Raw genomic sequence first — 19,707 nt, 5'->3', positions numbered from 1 at the left:
ATTAAATGGATTGTAAAAGGACAGCCTGAATAAAATGAATAATACCAACAAATGAGACAATTTAGAGAAAATTGATAAAATTCTAGAAAGACACAAATTACCAAAACTAACTCAAAAAGAAACAATATCCAGGTAGACTTATAAGAAGTAAAGAAATAGAATTATCAACCAGAAACTGTCCCACATGAAAAAGAAATTAAAAAAAAAAAAAAAAAAAGAAAGCTAAAAAAATCACCCCACATGCAACTAAATAAGGCTGGAACTGCTACACTAACATCAGATAAAGTAAAACTTTAAGACAAAAATTGTCGCTAAAGATAAAGAGGAACATTTTATCTCAGACAATCTATCAGGAAAATAAAGTAATAAACACAGGCTGGGAGCAAGTCTTTGCAAACATTTATATTCACAACACAGAAAGAACTCTCAAAACTCAACAACAAAAAGACAACCTAATTTCCAAACAGGCAAAAGATCTGAGCAGACACTTCACCAAAGACAACACCTAGATGGTAAACAAGCACAGAAAAAGATGTTCAACAACATTAAGAAAATGCAAACCGGCCCTGGCGGGTTGGCTCAGTGGTAGAGCATCGGCCTGGCGTGCAGGAGGAAGTGCCCATCTGCTTCTCCACCCCTCCCCCCTCTCCTTCCTCTGTCTCTCACTTCCCCTCCCGCAGCCAAAGCTCCATTGGAGCAAGGTTGGCCCGGGCGCTGAGGATGGCTCTGTGGCCTCTGCCTCAGACACTAGAGGCTCTGGTTGCGGCAGAGCGACACCCCAGATGGGCGGAGCATCGCCCCGTGGTGGGCATGCCGGGGTGGATCCCGGTCGGGCGCATGCGGAAGTCTGTCTGATTGCCTCCCCGTTTCCAGCTTCAGAAAAACACAAAAAGGAAAAAAGAAAAAAAGAAAATGCAAACCAAAACCACAATGAGATTATCAGCAGAATAGAATAGCATAATCAAAATGACGGATAATAAGAGAAAATCGAACCCACATACCTTGCTGGTAGGAATATAAAATGGACAGCTGCTTTGAAAAACAGGCTGTTTCTCAAAATATTAGTTACCATATGAGCCAGCAACACCATTCCTAGGTATCTACCCAAGGGATAGGAAAACATACAGCCACACAAAAACTTGTACATGATGCAGCCAAAATGTGGAAACAACCTAAATATCTATCGACTGATGCATGAATAAACAAGACTATTATCTGCCAATAAAAAGGAATGAAATACCAATACATGTTAGAACTAAGTGGAAGAAGCCAGTCACAGAAGGCCACATATTGTATATCCCACTTACATGAAATCTCCAGAATAGGCAAATCCATAGAGAAAATGTTAAAGATCAGTCATTACTTAGAACAGGGGAAAGAGAGAAAAGGAATGGCTGCTAATGGGTATAAGGTTTTTGGGGGATGATGAAAATGTTCTAAAGTTGAATTATGGTGATGGTTACACAACTTGGTAAGTATACTAAAACCAACTAATTGTACACTTTATATAGAAGAGCTTGATGAAATGTACGTTGTATATCTCCATAAACCTGGTTAAAAAACAACTCTATTAATAGTTTGGGGTGTGGGTGGGTAGAAGTAGTAAAACAAGCACTAAAAATCAAAACCAAACAGAATATTTATTTGCAAATCATAGGTTTTAGAGAACCTGTATCTAGAATAGAGAACTGTTAAAATTCTGTATAACACAAATAATCCAATATAAAAACGTGTAAAAATTTGAACAGATATTCCCCTAAAGAATAAAAATCACACAACACATGAAAGGAGGCTCAATACCTTTTCAACATCCTAATTCCAGTTATTAGGAGAATGCTATCAAAGCCAGGAGGTATCATTTCACATCCTAGTGCTAGAATGGCTACAAGACAGACAACCTGTTTTGAAAACCTCTTACCTGCTACTAAATTTGTATATTTAGAGATTAAAATGGTTAATTTCATGTTATATATATTTTACCACAAGAAAAGTCCTTACCAGTACTTTTAAATAAAAGTAAACAAAGGCAGGATAAAAACTACTACAAAAAACCTTCTCACAAAGAACAGCCAGACTTTAGATGTCTTCACTGCTGAGTTCTACCATATATTTAAAGAATATATCACATTTTAACATAATCTTTTTCAGAAAACAGTTCCAAATGTATTCAACGAGGGCAATTTAAATATATAATTAAAGGCATCATAATTTATTTTTCTGCAAAACCTGTATTATTAAAGTATATAAGACATAAGGTATTGGATCAAAATCCTAACTCGGTTCCAATCCTGACTTTGTTACCAATGAATTATGTAATACTAGAAAGCCTGTCGGTCATATGAAATGACCGCTGTTCTAGATATTATAAATTGTAATTAAAATGATTTGAGCAAAGGTGTCTGCTAATTCAAACTGAATTACTCAGGGCAGGCGGCGAGGACGCCCCTTTGCTTAGTGCCCCACGGGGTTTCCCCCTTCTACTTGCTTAATTGCTTAGAGTGCAATGAAGGAAACCACTGGCGGCACATTTCTTAAGAGCCACCGCTAGCTCAATAAATAAAGGTGATTTAAATATGTTTTTTTTTGCGTTTCGGTCAGCATTACGCTATCGTTTTTTTGCATTTCTCTCCTGCCTTTGTTCAAGGGACTCATTTTGTTGAGATAGGCTTTTTTGTCTTGCATCTGAGGCAAGCCTTGTTTCTCTATGCTCATCAGTCTCATTTTGCTGAGAAAGATGCATTTGCTCTGCAACTGAAGCAAGCCTTGTCTTTCTCTGCTCAGTAGTTTCTTTTTGTCGAGAAAGCCGTTTTTGTGCAGCTTTAGCTCCTTTTCTCTCCTCTTCAGTGCTGTATTTTCTAGGAGGCATTCTTAAAAGAAATTACGTTAAGACGTAATTTTTATGTAAAACAGATGATTGCCAATGCAAACAAATGTTCACCTTCCCCCTGACACGCTCAATTTGCATTCAGCCTTAAATTGTTTCAAAAGCAGATGATTGCCAATGCAAACAAATGTTCACCTTCCCCCTGACCCGCTCAATTTGCGTTCAGCCGTGGCAACTTCACCCCATTGGCTAGTACAGTTACACAAGCAACCAATAAGCTATTGGAGACAAACAGACACTTAAGCCACATATAATAAAGATTTATCAGGTTAACTCATCTTGGTGAGCTCCTGTTTCCTCATCTGTAAAATAAGGAAGTTCAGAGAAATCTTTTTTCCATTGCTATAATTCTGTGGTACATTTATAGTACAGAATTTGTTTAAAACCTGCATGATCCTAAATTTGTATAACCTGTTTGTAAAACAATATGGTAAAATGCAGTAAGAACCAGTTTATACTCTCTGGCGAAATAATTCAAGTGTTGGCTATTTTACTTACGTAATTCAAGCAAAGCAAAAGAACACATAAAAATATGGTCACCTTAACAACCTACATGTCCAATAAGGGTGGAATAAGATAGTAACACAAAGAAATATCCAATTACAAAAAATTAGTAGATAATTGTGGAAAATAACTTTCTTAGGTGAAATGATTTAAACTATGAAGATGTACATAGCACATAAATGCAATATATGACCAAAGAAAAGGTCATATGTACTAATAAATGTATAAATAACACTATTTAATTATAATGGTGGTGAGACGCTGTAGGAACTCAACTCTTTTTTTTTTTTTTTTTTTGTATTTTTCTGAAGCTGGAAACGGGAAGAGACAGTCAGACAGACTTCCGCATGCACCCGACCGGGATCCACCTGGCACGCCCACCAGGGGGCGACACTCTGCCCACCAGGGGGCGATGCTCTGCCCCTCCAGGGCGTCGCTCTGTTGCGACCAGAGCCACTCTAGCGCCTGGGGCAGAGGCCAAGGAGCCATCCCCAGCGCCCGGGCCATCTTTGCTCCAATGGAGCCTCGGTTGCGGGAGGGGAAGAAAGAGACAGAGAGGAAGGAGAGGGGGAGGGGTGGAGAAGCAGATGGGCGCTTCTCCTGTGTGCCCTGGCCAGGAATCGAACCCAGGACTTCTGCATACCAGGCCGACGCTCTACCACTGAGCCAACTGGCCAGGAACTCAACTCTTGCTTACATCAATTAGCCTCTGATAAAGCTGGCTTCGTTATATGTCATTTAACTTATAGGCGCAGAACCTTTTGAGAACATTAAATGAGGACTTACTGTAGTATTAGGGTTGTGAGTCTAAGGATTCCCCCCCCCCCCCCCGAAGCGAGAAGCAGGGAGGCAGACAGACTCCTGCATGCGCCCGACCGGAATCCACCCAGTATGCCCACCAGGGGGCAATGCTCTACCCATTTGGAGCACTGCTCTGTCAAAACAGGAGCCATGCTAGCGCCTGAGGCAGAGGCCACAGAGCCCTCTCAGAGCCCAGGCCAACTTTGCTCCAATGGAGCCTGGGCTGCGGGAGGGGAAGAGTGGGAGAGAAAGAGAGAGAGAGAGAGAGAGAGAGAGAGAGAGAGAAAGAAGAAGGGAAGGGTGGAGAAGCAGATGGGTGCTTCTCCTCTGTGCCCTGGCCAGGAATCAAACCTGGGACTTCTACACACCAGGCCAACACTCTACCACTGAGCCAACCAGCCAGGGCTCTAAAGATTTTTAAAAATTACCCAGTCTTAGGCCCTGGCCGGTTGGCTCAGTGATAGAGCGTCAGCCTGGCGTGCAGAAGTCCCGGGTTCGATTCCCGGCCAGGGCACACAGGAGAAGTGCCCATCTGCTTCTCCACCCCTCCCCCTCTCCTCCTCTCTGTCTTTCTCTTCCCCTCCTGCAGCCGAGGCTCCACTGGAGCAAAGATGGCCCGGGCACTGGGGATGGCTCCTTGGCCTCTGCCCCAGGTGCTAGATTGGCTCTGGTCGCAACAGAGCAACGCCCCGGAGGGGCAGAGCATCGCCCCCTTGTGGGCGTGCCAGGTGGATCCCGGTCGGGCGCATGCAGGAGTCTGTCTGACTGTCTCTTCCCGTTTCCGGCTTCAGAAAAATACAGGAAAAAAAAATTTTTACCCAGTCTTGCCTGACCAGGCGGTGGCGCAGTGGATAGAGCATCGGGATGCAGAGGACCCAGGTTCGAGACCCCGAGGTCGCCAGCTTGAGCATGGGCTCATCTGGTTTGAGCAGAAATTCCACCAGCTTGAGCCCAAGGTCGCTGGCTCCAGCAAGGGGTTACTTGGTCTGCTGAAGGCCCGCAGTCAAGGCATATATGAGAAAGCAATCAATGAACAACTAAGGTGTTGCAACGCGCAATGAAAAACTAATGATTGATGCTTCTCATCTCTCTCCATTCCTGTCTGTCCCTGTCTATCCCTCTCTCTGACTCACTCTCTGTCTCTGTAAAAAATAAATAAATTAAAAATTACCCAGTCTTTTGAAATGCTAATATATTATATATGCAAAGAGTCAAAATTAGGAACTTGTCCAAAGGATAGCAATACAAAATATCAAGATTATGTGTTAAGGTTCTAAGTTGCTTTTGGCTTCTTTAATGCTTCCTAAGAGTTATTATGAATTAGGGCTCTCGATAGACATCTCAATGATTAAAACTTTTATCAGTTGATACTGGAATTACCAACAGAATTGTACTTGTTCTACTCAGTGTTGAGATAGAGCTTGTGACTTTGCTAAGCACCCATTAAAAGCCAGATATAATACTGGACAATTCAAAATCATTAGATCATACCTACTTCATTTTTCTTTTTTTTCTTTTTTTTTTTACAGAGACAGAGATAGAGTCAGAGAGGGATAGATAGGAACAGACAGGAACAGAGAGAGATGAGAACCATCAATTATCAGTTTTTCATTGCAACACTTTAGTTGTTCATTGACTGCTTTCTCATATGTGCCTTGACCGCGGGCCTTCAGCAGACCGAGGAACCCCTTGTTCGAGCCAGCGACCTTGGGTCCAAGCTCACGGTGAGCTTTGCTCAAACCAGATGAGCCTGCGCTCAAGATGGCGACCTCGGGGTCTCGAACCTGGGGCTTTCCGCATCCCAGTCCGACGCTCTATCCACTGGTCAGGCTCCTGCTTCGTTTTTCACCATCATTCGCTTTCAATCTCTCAATTTAAAATTTCTCATGTGGACTTCACTTTTAAGTGTACGAACCATAAACTACTTCAGTTACGCAACCACTACATTTCCTTTCAAAAAAGGATAGTGAAAAAGGGAGTAAGTGTCTAGCTTCCTATTCCTATTCCCAAGGTCAGCAGAGAAAATATGTGATAAATGCTAATGTCCATAATTCTAATTACAGCAGGTTGAACCATAAATTATTTCTATAGGTCAAAAAAGTTGACTACAGGCAATTTCATATGGCTCAAACTATGTCAATGCCTCTGTATTAAGAAAAACTTTTTCTTCCCTTTGAGACTATAGAATCACTGTCAAGTAGTCTCTCCTTAACTTTCCCAGTGAGTGCTTATGCGAGTCACTATTTTCAGAACCAGAATTTAAGCAATTCATGTTTGCATTAAAATGTGAAAATCATATAAGCAAAACCAAGAAGTGTTTTAACAGCTGCCAAATTAAAGAATAACTATCAGAATTATCTCCTTCAAACTCAATTCCTGTCCGAGTCATGTATCTCTTCCCAGAGCAGCAGGCTCTGGTGCTAACACTGTTGTTGGGGCAGGCCTACTTCCACCTCCAACCAAAACAGTCCCCCTCTGAGAGCGTCTTACCTGAAGCTACCATAAACTATCAGTAGAATGGAAATCAGAAATGTCGACACTTGACTGGAATCCACCAGGGAATAGGCCCTAGAGAAACAAGAGAAAAAAATATTAAATCACATGGCAGCAAGTCTTCATGGAATTTACAGTCTAACAAAGATCACAAACCCCACTAAGTTCTGACTTCATCTTTAATATGAAAAACAGTATCAATTAACATTCACAAAATAACAATAAAATGAGATATGCTAATTTTCACAGCTATTACGGATTAATATTCACAGGATGCTGAATAATCTTAATGTAAAAATCCCATTTCTGTATAGCATACAATATATGCTTATAACATCCACACCTAATTCAAAAAGTACTATAAGATCTACCAACTCAGTACCAATGATAAAAAGTCTCAGCGATCAAATTTTTATCAGTTTACACTTGAATTTCCCATAGTATTTTATCAGTTTTACTCAGTGATGAGGTAAAGCCTGAATCTCTCCTAAATTCCATTTCCATTTTTATAACTGCCTGCTGGTTCTCTCTATCCAGGGGTCTCAGAGGAAGTTCTTCAAAGTCAACCAGTTCAAAACTAAAGTCATTGTTCTTTCTCTCATATCTGGTCCTCTCAGGAATGGTTTCATGATCCCCTCAGTTGTCAAACCTAGAAATCTGTTGCATTCTTTTGTGTGTGTGTGTGTGTGTTTTTTTCTGAAGCTGGAAATGGGGAGAGACAGTCAGACAGACTCCCGCATGTGCCCAACCGGGATCCACCCGGCATGCCCACCAGGGGCGACGCTCTGCCCCTCCGGGGCGTCGCTCTGCCGCGACCAGAGCCACTCTAGCGCCTGGGGCAGAGGCCAAGGAGCCATCCCCAGCGCCCGGGCCATCTTTGCTCCAATGGAGCCTTGGCTGCGGGAGGGGAAGAGAGAGACAGAGAGGAAGGGGGGGGGTGGAGAAGCAAATGGGCGCTTCTCCTATGTGCCCTGGCCGGGAATCGAACCCAGGACTTCTGCACGCCAGGCCGATGCTCTACCACTGAGCCAACTGGCAATAGCAATAACATCTAATATTTTACTGAGCATTTAACTTTTTATAAACATTCTATAAGGTTAAGTCTTACATGTCCACAACACCTTATCCAAAACTATACCTTGAGAACAGATGTGTTTCAGAATTTAGAATTTTGGATTTTACAAAGAAAAACAGCTCCATTGCAGTATGGAGTAGTACTTTAATAATCAAAGATTAATACTTCTATAGTAAACATATGAACAGTTACTCTAAGGAAGATAAATGAAGAGCTATGTATCAGTTTATGTCAGGCTGGCTTCCAATGAATAAGAAAATACTGAGTTTGCAGAGTTGTTGACTTGGAGAGTTGTGGACTTGTTTGATTATCAAAATTTTTGAGATAAGGAGCCAGGTACAGTTCTAAACATGGGCAGCCTAACTCCAGTCTCCCAAAATGATTTCATCATCTGCCCCAAACTGGATGACAAACTTGGGGAGTCAGGAAACTCTAGTTCCTATCTTTAATTAAACTATAACTAGCCAGTTGATCTTCCCTGAGCAAGCCTTTTCTTCTTTCTGGTCTCTGGGAAATCCTCTGTTGGCCTAGATAAACATGAAGGCCCAACCAACTTTTATTTTCAAGATTCTAGGGTTTGTTTTCTTTTTTTAAAAGATTTTATTTATGGATTTTAGAGATAGGAGAAAGAGAAAGTGGACGGGGAGGGAGGCCAGAAGCATTAGCTTGTAGTAGTTGCTTCTCATATGACCAGGCAAAGCCTGGGTTTCGAACAGACAACCTCAGCATTCCAGGTTGACGCTTTATCCATTGTGCCACCACAGGTTAGGCTCAAGAGTCTAGGTTTTTACACTTTTTTTTCTTCCCTCACCAAAATAGTTATTATCAGAAATATCCTTTCTCAGATTAACTTACTCTTTCATTTGGTTGATCACTGGCATGTCATTAGCACTGACAAAGACAACACTATTCCCAGGCTACCGAAAACTGTAATTCTCTTCTAAATTTAATCACCCAATATTTACAGACTAAAATCTAATTTACGTAAAACCTACATAATACCAGCAGAGACAGATAAAGGTAAGCCATTATAGGGGTAGAGTCTCCGGTTGATCAACCAGGGGGAAATTTTTCTCTTGGATTACTTTTTTAAAAATTTGGCAAATCCTAGGGTCCAACCCACAGCTCTATTTTTTCCTTTGCCTAACAGATTTGTCCAATATTTGTTTACGCCGTTGGTCTCCTGAAGTAGGCTCCCTTTTCAACTACTCTACAAGCCAATAAAAATAAGCATACAGCAATTTCAAAAATGTCTAAGCCCTGACCAAGTACTACTCAGTAGGTTATAGAGTGTCATCCACATACGGCAAGGTTATAGGTTCAATCCCTAGTCAGGGCACATGTAAGAATTAACCAATGAATGCATCAATAAGTGGAACAACAGCCTGACCAGGTGGTGGCGCAGTGGATAGAACGTCGAACTGGGATGCAGAAAGACCCAGGTTCAAGACCCCGAGGTCGCCAGCTTCAGCGCGAGTTCATCTGGTTTGAGCAAAAAGCTCACCAGCTTGGACCCAAGGTTCGAGCAAAGGGTTACTCGGTCTGCTGAAGGCCCGCAGTCAAGGCACATATGAGAAGGCAATCAATGAACAACTAAGGTATCACAACGAAAAACTGATGCTTCTCATCTCTTTCCTGTCTGTCTGTCCCTATCTATCCCTTTCTCTGACTCTCTGTCTCTGTAAAAAAATAAATAAGTGGAACAACAAATAAATGTTTTGTTTCATTCTCTCTCTCTCTTCCCCTTCCTCTCTCTAAAATCAATTTTTATAAAATGTCTAAAAATTTTCACTGCTAATAATGACAGGTGAGGAAGAGGGCCTTGCCCATAACTCTCTTCTATTCTTTTCTTTGCCCACACAACTGAAGATTCATCAACACTTGAGAAGTAAACAGAAAACCTAGAATTTTAATATAGGAATTGGGGTCTGGCCTCTGAGGTAACACCAGAATAAGATAGGTAGAAAGAGAAAAGTATTCCAAGAAAAAAGGGTGCATAGTCTGGGCAATTTTAGGAAATCAAAGCCCAGTGATCTTATTTATTTCACAGTCTTTCCCTATCCTACACTTCCGACTCAAAGCATCAACAGAAATGTGTCTTCTCTCCGGATCTCCTACTGAGGTGTTTGTTTCCAGAAATTCTAAATGCACACTAAAAAGAGGAATGACACTACACTCTGAAATAAAGAAACTCTTACTAAAATGCAAAAATAAACTAAATAGATGCATTTGAGACGTGCCAAAATCAGGTTAGCTAAATGTACTAAAACAGACTTCAAGACTTTACACTAAGTGCTGTATTAATATAGGTCAGCTGTTAAGTTGAAATATTTTATAATGGTCATTACAAAAACCACTAACTCTTAACTACATTCCTCCAAACCTTAACAGAACAAAGACAAAGAGTACCAGAGATTTCTCACATATATAAGATTATATTCTACACCCTAAGATTTCCAGAACCATGCTGGATTTTAGTAACTGCTCTAAAACCAAATATCTATTTCTAGCTGCAAGTGCTTATAACACATATCCTGCTAGAAACCATGCCAAACTGAGACACAGAGGGTACTGTTCTATAATGTGTTCTATGTGTCAGCCTTCCAGCTATACAATGAGAGCATTCTTGTTCACCCCACGAGCCAAGCAACTACTATTCCAACCCTGCACAGATATTGCCCTAGACTAGCACTCTGCAAACTTTTTGGTCTTGAGACCATTTATACTCTTAAAATGGAGGACACCCTAAGAGCTTTTATTCCTTTGGATTAGTGGTATGATATTTATCATATTAGAAATCAGAGTATCCACAAATTCATTTAAACATAATAAAACCATTATATGTGAACATATAAATAACAATTTTAAAGGAAAGTAACTATTTTCCAAAACACTAAAGAATTTAGTGAGATGAAGATTGTTCCTTTACATTTTTTTGTAAATCTCTTTAATATCTGGCTTAACTAGAAGATAGCATGATTCTCACATCTGCTTCTATATTCACTCTGTTGTTTTGGTTGAACTCAACGGCAGGGAGAGGGGGAGTCCTGTGTCCTAGTGGGTGGATGCACCCCACTGGAGGGAGGCACATCTTTTCCTTTCACAAAAGTGATGTATATGAGCCTGAGCCCACTTGGCCAAAGAGGCGCAATTTCTTCTTTTGCACAGAGTGGTTTGTGTGTGTATAGACAAGCAACAGTCCTAAACATAGCTATTTTCACACCATTAAGATGAGGTGGATTTCCAAGATCAAAATATTTTTGGACTAGTAAGAAAGAATCTTCATTCTTCATATCTATTATCACCAAATACTTTAAGGAAAGAACATAGATGAGATGCACTATATGTTAATATTTTATATTTTACTTCCACCAGATACAGAATCTGATGTCTGACCAAATTCATATGAAAGGAAGATATTAGTCTCCCAGAGTAAAGGTGATTCTGGAGTAATTTTGTTTCCAGACACATTTTATTTCCTAGCACAGACAAGAAAGAATTTACAAGAGTTCTAATAAAACAGCAATGAGACCCCACACTGAAGGCTTCCATGGCAATATGCTTCAATTCTTTCCTGTGAATTACTCTCTTAGATAGGTCTTCATATTACAGTTTCAAAAGCATGTACATTTTTTGGTGGTTTGAGCACACATCCAGCAACATAATTTAACTCCCATGTTAAAACACCAGCAGCCAGAAATAGCCCTATATTGGCTTTAACAAATATATATATTAAAGACTTTATTAATTTTAAGGGAGGAGAGAGAAAGAGAAAGGGAGGAGGAAGCATAGTAGTTCCTTCTGGTATGTGTCTTGAATGAGCAAGCCCGGGGTTTGAACCAGTGACCTCAGCAGTCCAGGTCAATGCTTTGTCCACTGTACCACCACAGGTCAGGCTTGCCGATATATTTTTAAGGCAAGGCACAAACTAGGCAATTGGTTTTCTCAAAGTAGATAGGTATAAGCTGAAACAAAGTGCTTTATGCATTTTCATTTGACCAAGGGGCTCATTTTCAGAAAAGGAAATTATAATATAGCTTTTGAAGATATTTTTGTATCACTTACTTTAGAACTTGAATAAATTTCCTGAAAAACTGGCAAAAATTTGCCTGACCAGGCAATGGTGCAGTGGATAGAGTGTCAGACTGGGATGCAGAAGACCCAGGTTCGAGACCCCGAGGTCGCCAGTTTGAGTGCGAGTTCATCTGGTTTGAGCAAAGCTCACCAGCTTGGACCCCAGGTCGCTGGCTCGAACAAGGGGTTACTGGGTCTACTAAAGGCCCGCAGTCAAGGCACATATGAGGAAGCAATCAATGAACAACTAAGGTCTCGCAACAAAAACCTGATGATTGATGCTTCTCATCTCTCTCTGTTCCTGTCTGTCTGTCCCTATCTATCCCTCTCTCTGATTCTCTCTGTCTCTGTAAAAATAAATAAACAAACAAACAAACAAACAAATGGTGTTGGAAAAACTAGACAGATACATCCAAAAAATAAATAAATAAAACTAGTCTACCGACTTACGTCAAAACAAACAAACAAAAAAAAAACTGGCAAAAATTTGTGTTAACATGCTGGTCAGGATTAGTATCTCTACTCCTGAATGTTAAATACTCTTTCAGGATATGGGCCCATAAAACTTATTAAGGCCTAGATATATACCCAAAACAGCTGGAAGTAGGGACTCCAGCAGATACTTATACACCAACATCAGAGCGGCATTAACAACAGCCCAAAGGTAGAAGCAACCTAATGGATGAATGAATAAACAAAATGTAGTACACAGTTACAACTGAGTATCATTCCTTCTTAAAAAAGAGAAGGGAATTCTAACATATGCTACAACATGGATGAACATTATAAATGAAATAAGCCAGACACAAAAAGACAAACAGTGTATGATTTCTAGGGACCTAAAATAGGCATTTTCACAGAGACAGAGTAGAATAGAGGTGGCCAGGGCAAGGAGGAAGTGTAATGAGAAATTATTATTTAATGGGGGCAGAGTTTCTGTTTGGGATGATGAAAAAGGCCTGGAGGCCCTGGCCGGTTGGCTCAGTGGTAGAGCATCGGCCTGGCGTGCAGGAATCCTGGGTTCGATTCCCGGCCAGGACACACAGGAGAAGCGCCCATTTGCTTCTCCACCCCTCCCCCTCTCTGTCTCTCTCTTCCCCTCCCGCAGCCAAGGCTCCACTGGAGCAAAAGTTGGCCCGGGCGCTGAGGATGGCTCTGGTTTCAACAGAGCAACGCCCCGGATGGGCAGAGCACCGCCCCCTGGTGGCGTGCCAGGTGGATCCTGGTCGGGCGCATGCGGGAGTCTGTCTGACTGCCTCCCCGTTTCCAACTTCAGAAAGATACAAAAAAAAAAAAAAAAAAAAAGCCTGGAAATGAATGGTAGTGATGGCTGCACCAACATAAGTGAATGTAGTTAATGTCAATGAATTGTATACTTAGAAATAAACTGGTAAATTTTATATTATTTATTTTATTGTACCACAATAAACTTTTTAAAGAAAACCAAGGGGATTTTTTTTTAAACATTGCTCTTAAAAATCTGTAGCAAACTTATGTTCACTCTATCAGTCTCATTAAAAGATTATTCTCTACTATTTAATGTTGAAATAATTCCAGGAAAAAATCTTGAAAGTATACATGCAATCCCAAAATCTGGACTTTAAGAAGATAATTTCCAGTGACTTATAAAAATACATGCTACTGGTTGACAGTTATTTCCTGGTAGCCAACCTCTACTAGTGACAAACCTATTTCTATAGATAAGCAAAAAGAAAACTGACAATTGAAGTCACAGTGCTTCCATCAGTTCTATCAAGATAAACCAGAGCCCTGGCCAGTTGGCTCAGCGGTAGAGCGTCGGCCTAGCGTGCGGAGGACCCGGGTTCGATTCCCGGCCAGGGCACACAGGAGAAGCGCCCATTTGCTTCTCCACCCCTCCACCACGCTTTCCTCTCTGTCTCTCTCTTCCCCTCCCGCAGCCAAGGCTCCATTGGAGCAAAGATGGCCCGGGCGCTGGGCATGGCTCTGTGGCCTCTGCCTCAGGCGCTAGAGTGGCTCTGGTCCCAACGTGGTGACGCCCAGGATGGGCAGAGCATCGCCCCCTGGTGGGCAGAGCTTTGCCCCTGGTGGGCGTGCCGGGTGGATCCCGGTCGGGCGCATGCGGGAGTCTGTCTGACTGTCTCTCCCTGTTTCCAGCTTCAGAAAAATGAAAAAAAAAAAAAAAGATAAACCAGAGAAGTTCAGAAGGACTGTCCCAGAACAGGGGGAATTTCTAAGGTTAGATACTTTGGTAATTCATGTCTCAGCCACATATATTTGAGACAGTTTTCCCTTCCTATTATGGAGTTCATCATTTCTACTATAAGTGTGTGCTTTGTTTTTTGTTGCTGTATTTTTAATTTTTAAACTTCCATATGTGCCTTGCCCAGGCAAGCCCAGGGTTTGGAAACCAGCGGCCTCAGAGTTCCAGGATGATGATTTATCATCATCACTGCGCCACCACAGGTCAGGCATAAGTGTGTGCTTAACACCCAAAAACAAAACAAAACTGCTTTCATATCTCCCCTCTCTCCAAGCAGTTCCTCTGAAGTTTTGCAGCTTCTGATCCTTTTTGCAGAGGCTCTCTATTCTCTTCTTTACATTGACTATCATTTTAATCTGAGAGTTGGGAAGAAAGGATCTGATAACAAAACAGAAAAGCTACTGTGCATTCCCACTGAAAGCATTCTTCTCTGAAGGGAGAACCAGTTCTGTTTCCTACAGCAGTACTGTCACCTAGAAACCAAAATTCTCAGCTGACATAACATTTCAGGGCCAGTCTGATTCCTAGGAAACTACTCAGCACAGTTCAAAACATAAAATTCATCATCATCAGCAGCAGCAGCACTTGCCTTCATACCACCAACAATCTGAAATCTCAACTCAAATTTCTATAAGTAATTATAGCTGCTTAGTTTACTCACATTTAATACATGTAGGGTGCAGTAAATGCTTTAAGTAAATTAGCCCATTTAAAGCTAAAAATAACCCCGTGACAAAGTTATCATTAGTTATTCTTATTTTATACATATAAAATTAGTATTTAGATAACATTCATAAAAACAAGACAGTACATCAACCTTAGAAAGAAGCAAGCACCAAGTACCTAAAATTTGGTTTAAATGACAAATTTAAGCAGTATACTAAGATGCAAGACATTTAATTAACCTCGAAAAGATTAGGAGAGATTCCCCTAATACTATAATTTTCTGGCTCTAATATTTGGAAAAAGAAAAAGAAAAACACAGAAAGCCCCTCTTTAAGATTAAAAACAGGTTATTTGAAAATACCACACTTATGAAAATGAAAATTCTTTTTATTGTAGTTGGAAATCCTCAGAATCAAGGAGGGAACTTAAGGTTGCCCTCAGAGCAGTTTAGGACTCACTATACTATAAAGGCAAGCCTGTTTACAGACTGTAATTTATTATCAGATCTGAACTACACAGAAACTCTTTAAAAACAATGTACTGGACAGATGTTTTACTGGGCCCTTCTAAAGTATAAGGGATCACTTTAAGTACTACATCAGCACTATGGGGACATAGTAAAAACTTACAGCTCTTGGCTTCAAGATCACAATCTATGTGAGAAAATAAAATGCACATAAACAACCCCATATAAACCAGAAAGAGATCTAACTTTCAATAAGAATAGACATCTACAGAAGAGGAGGAAGAAACTTTCAATTGCAGATCAATGACATAAGCCTCATCTGAAGAGGTGATATTTGAATTGTTCTCAAAGGATAAGGAGATGTAGAGATGTGGAATCTAGCTAGGAGAAGAAGGGCATTGCAGGAATGATGGCATGGTGACAAGTGCGAGGTGTCCTAACTACTTGGAAGCATGGGGATCAGAAACAGGAAAACAAGGTTGGCCAGGTAAATTAATTTGGGCCGGGGTAGGCCTTAAGAGAGAGACCAGGAGAGAGCCTAGAGTCTATTATAAAAATCTAGGAAGAATACCTGAACCGAGGTTAATACCAGAAACATTTTAGGAGGCAGCTAACTTGGTATAGCAGAGGGAGAAAAGAATAAAACTGGGTAAATGAGACGATGGTTCAATACAATAAAAATATGGAAAAAGGAGGAGAAACACATGCATGCAAGTAGGCACAGGAAAAGGAGAGTTGCTTTTCATATACTGAACTCCAGGTGATAGAGGTATATTAAAGGAGTGGAATCCACGGATCCACTTTATTTTACATAACTAAAGTGGGGCAAATGCGGGGCTAGAGCTTACGAGATAAATTTATCTCTAAGATTACCGATCACCATTTCCGGAAATCACATTATTTGGCCTATAAATTCTTCCTAGCTAATGAGTTCACAGAACTATCTGTATGTTAACCATAATCTAGAATGCAGAGGTGTGGAGGCTAGCTCGGTTAATTCGAGTTTCAGTCCCAAGATAGGGGTAGTGGTGGAGGTTGGGGTAGCCGGATGGATCCCAGTCGGGCGCATGTGGAAGTCTATCTCCCTCTCACTTAAAAAAATCGTGTTCACAACTATATAAAACAGTGGGTGAACATTTCAAAAATAGGCAGTACTAAATATTTTGGATCATCACGATATCTAATATATCTTATTAAAAAAGTATATGCCTCACCTGACCAGGCAGTGGCGCAGTGGAAAAAGTGTCGAACTGGGATGCAGAGGGCCCTGGTTCGAAACCTCAAGGTTGCTGGCTTGAGCATGGGCTCACCAGCTTGAGCACGTGGTCACTGGCTTGAGCATGGGATCACAGACACGACCCCATGGTCACTGGCTTGAGCAAGGGGTCACTCGCTCTGCTGTAGCCCCCCAGTCAAGGTACATATGAGAAAGCAATCAATGAACAATGAAGGAGCCGCAATGAAGAATTGATGCTTCTCAACTCTCTCCCTCTCTCTGTCCAAAAAAAAAAAAGTATATGCCTCTAACTAATAATTGAAACACACACTTCAGAATTACATTATTTTAGAGATGGAAGAGAACTAGGCCACATTTTACAGGAGTGAATAATGATGTTCAGGTAACTTTGTTTGTTGTCTATAATATTTTCTTATTTTTAACTTCTATGTTATCATCTTGGTATTATATATCAACTATTTGTGTATATTTTATTTGCCCTGTTAGACCACAATCTCCTGAAAAATAAAGACCTTGTTCTAACTTTTCCTTTAATGATGTCTAACAAAGTGCCCCATACATAATAAATGTCTGTGTAATCAGTTATAAGGCAGGAGGAACCTTTCAGCCAAATAACAAACACATTGTTCCAAAACTCAGTGAAAAATTCATTTCTATATTTGAAACCATAACCACACTTAATCATCATCATGACTTACTAAAGTCTGTCTAAGCATACAGCCTCAACTTAGCAATAGCTCTTTAGTTATCTCTCATTCCAGAAATCCTATGAAAGCTTATTCCTTACAATGTAACGCAGGATCAAGAATTCTTCCCCCAAAATCCATGACCTAATCTTCAACCCACTCTACTGCCACTCTCACAACAAAATGAAGGAACAACCATTCCACAGTCAAAAAAGTCTTAAGAGAAAATGCTCTCCTGGTTTCAAATTCTTAGCTGAAATGAATGTCTCTTTCCTTCATACAACCTTATTCCCCCTTTAAAAAGACCTTTACTATGAAGTAGAAGATATCTTATGCCCTAAAAAACTTAATGAAAAAAGGAAAATCTGTATAGTCTCTCAAAATTTGTATTAGAGAAATCTGGAACTTCATATACAAGCCCCTTTTACGATCATAAGAAAACAGCTAGCCTGGGAAAATAAAAGAGAGGTGAACCATTCCTAACATCTTAACAGCCACTTCAAGCAACTACTTGTTCTGCAAATACCACAGGCCCCTTGGGAATCCTTAGACTTGGCTGATGACTTGAACTCTGGCAACTTGCCTTGCAAAGGAACTGTTCTATTTGAAATAGAAATCAACAGTAGAAAACTATGTAATCTTACCAGTCTACATACTTTATGGAATTCAAACTAATTCACATTTCAAGGTAACATTTACAACAGATCCAAGCAGACACATGCACCATCAATCCTATAATCCAACTATCTTGTTTGGAATGTGCAAACTGATGGCAAAACTGGCCACCAACTATGCTTCCCATCCTTACACACACCTGCTGGTCCTTCCACCAAGAGACAGAGTCTGTTTTCCTTCCACTTGAATCTGGTCTACACTTGTGATTGCTCCAATCAGGAGACTGCTACAGAAGTGAGGCTGTGCCAGTTCTGGGCCTAGGTCAAAAAACATTTGGCAGCTTCATTTTTACTTTCTTGGGAGCCCTAAACTGGCATGTAAGGAAGTCCAGGCTCTACTGCTAGAAACAGGCCACATGAAGAGAGAGTCCCTGGAGGAAAAGAGAGGTCATGGGGGGAGCATCTAACCAAAAGCCAGCACCAAAGCTCCAAGCATGTGACTGACACCATCTTGGATTCTCCAGTCCTGGGAAAGTCCAGCAGATACCATGTGGAGCAAAGACAAACCATCTAAACTGAGCCCTGTTCCAAGTTCAGATCACAGAATCATAATTTTTCTGAAAGGACAAAATTTAGAAGTGGCAGACAATGGTTGCCAAAGATTAGTAATAGGAATGATGGCAGGTCAGCACCAAGAGGGACGTGATGTAGGGTATGCTCACGAAATGGCAACATAAGGGGTACCTTTAGTGTTAGTCCTGGTTCACTACCTTTACTGTCGTGATGAGTACACAAACATACACAGGTAATAAAATTGTACTGACCTTCACACACACAAAAGTGAAAGTAAAACTGCTGAAGTCTGAATAAGGTCAGTGGATCACATCAATGCCAATATCTTGGCTGTGATATTACACTAGTTTTCCAAGATTTAACATTGGGAGAAACTGGGCAAGGGGCATATAGGATCTCTGTTATTTTTTTTTACCACTGCATGTGACTCTACAATTCTCTCAAAAATGGTTACTTTAAGCTACTAGGTTTTGAAGTACGTTGTATGGCTCATAGTTATATTTTTTCCATTGATTTGAAGAAAAGAGGGAGAGAGATGGAGCAAGAGAAGCATCAACTTGTTGTTCCACTTAGCTGTGCACTCACTGGCTGCTTCTAGTATGTGCCCTAACCAGGGATTGAACTCAAGACCTCAGCAGACCTGGACGATGCTCTATCCACTGAGGACCCCGCCAGAGCCGGAGTAGTAATTTTTTCTTTTTCTCTTTTTTTTTAGCAAGCAAGAGAGAGACACACAGATAGGAAGGAGGAGAGATGAGAAGTATCAGCTGGTTGTTATATCACTTTAGTTGCTCACTGATTGCTTCTCCAGAGTAGTAACATTTTAATGTAACTTGTTAGCTCAGCTTTTTAAGAAAAGGCTAACTGGTTATCCAGGGGTAGGACAGTAGGTTTACAGTAGTTCATATGGTAAATACAATAATTAATAATTAATACAAGAAATAAACTGTATTTCATGTACTCACAACTCTAAACCTACTTTTGCCCACCCCTGTATAACCTGACGTTAATGAGTGCTATCATTAGTGTGGTGCATTGTTTTTTGCCTAGTATTTTTGCATTTGACCAAACAGTTCTAAAATACATGTAATAATTATCTCTTCAACTAGCCAGTTGAAGAGAAATGAGACAAAAAGCCAGGCATAAAAAAATTTAATGTCAAAGACACACTTTTCCCACATTTTAATATCTCTGAACTTGAAAGTGTATTTTACAATGACTGCCATTTTTTAGTAGTATAAAAATAATGGTCCATTTTAAATCAACAGTCATAGATTAACTGAAATACATTATATTAAAATCTGAGCTCTTTTTAAATCCAAATATATATATATATAGCTGCATTTTAAGACAAAATATTTTTGTTTTCTATAGTTCTTTACTGTGTAAGTC

General features: G+C 40.5%; 1 protein-coding gene across 6 annotated transcripts in view; it reads right to left on the bottom strand.

Annotated features, from left to right (window-relative positions):
* Nucleotides 1-19,707, bottom strand: part of SPPL3 (signal peptide peptidase like 3) — a 147,821-nt gene that overhangs the window by 42,138 nt on the left and 85,976 nt on the right. For all 6 annotated transcript variants that reach the window (XM_066260407.1, XM_066260409.1, XM_066260408.1 and 3 more), the window contains one exon: nt 6,680-6,757. Coding sequence is in view for 2 of the 6 variants with exons in the window: in XM_066260406.1 (XP_066116503.1) it covers nt 6,680-6,757 (78 nt within the window). In the remaining 4 variants the exon portion in view is untranslated. The remainder of the gene's footprint in view (nt 1-6,679; nt 6,758-19,707) is intronic.

Source organism: Saccopteryx bilineata, chromosome 2 (assembly GCF_036850765.1).
Source record: "Saccopteryx bilineata isolate mSacBil1 chromosome 2, mSacBil1_pri_phased_curated, whole genome shotgun sequence".
Classification (NCBI taxonomy): domain Eukaryota; kingdom Metazoa; phylum Chordata; class Mammalia; order Chiroptera; family Emballonuridae; genus Saccopteryx; species Saccopteryx bilineata.
This window is presented reverse-complemented; position numbering and strand designations above follow the sequence as displayed.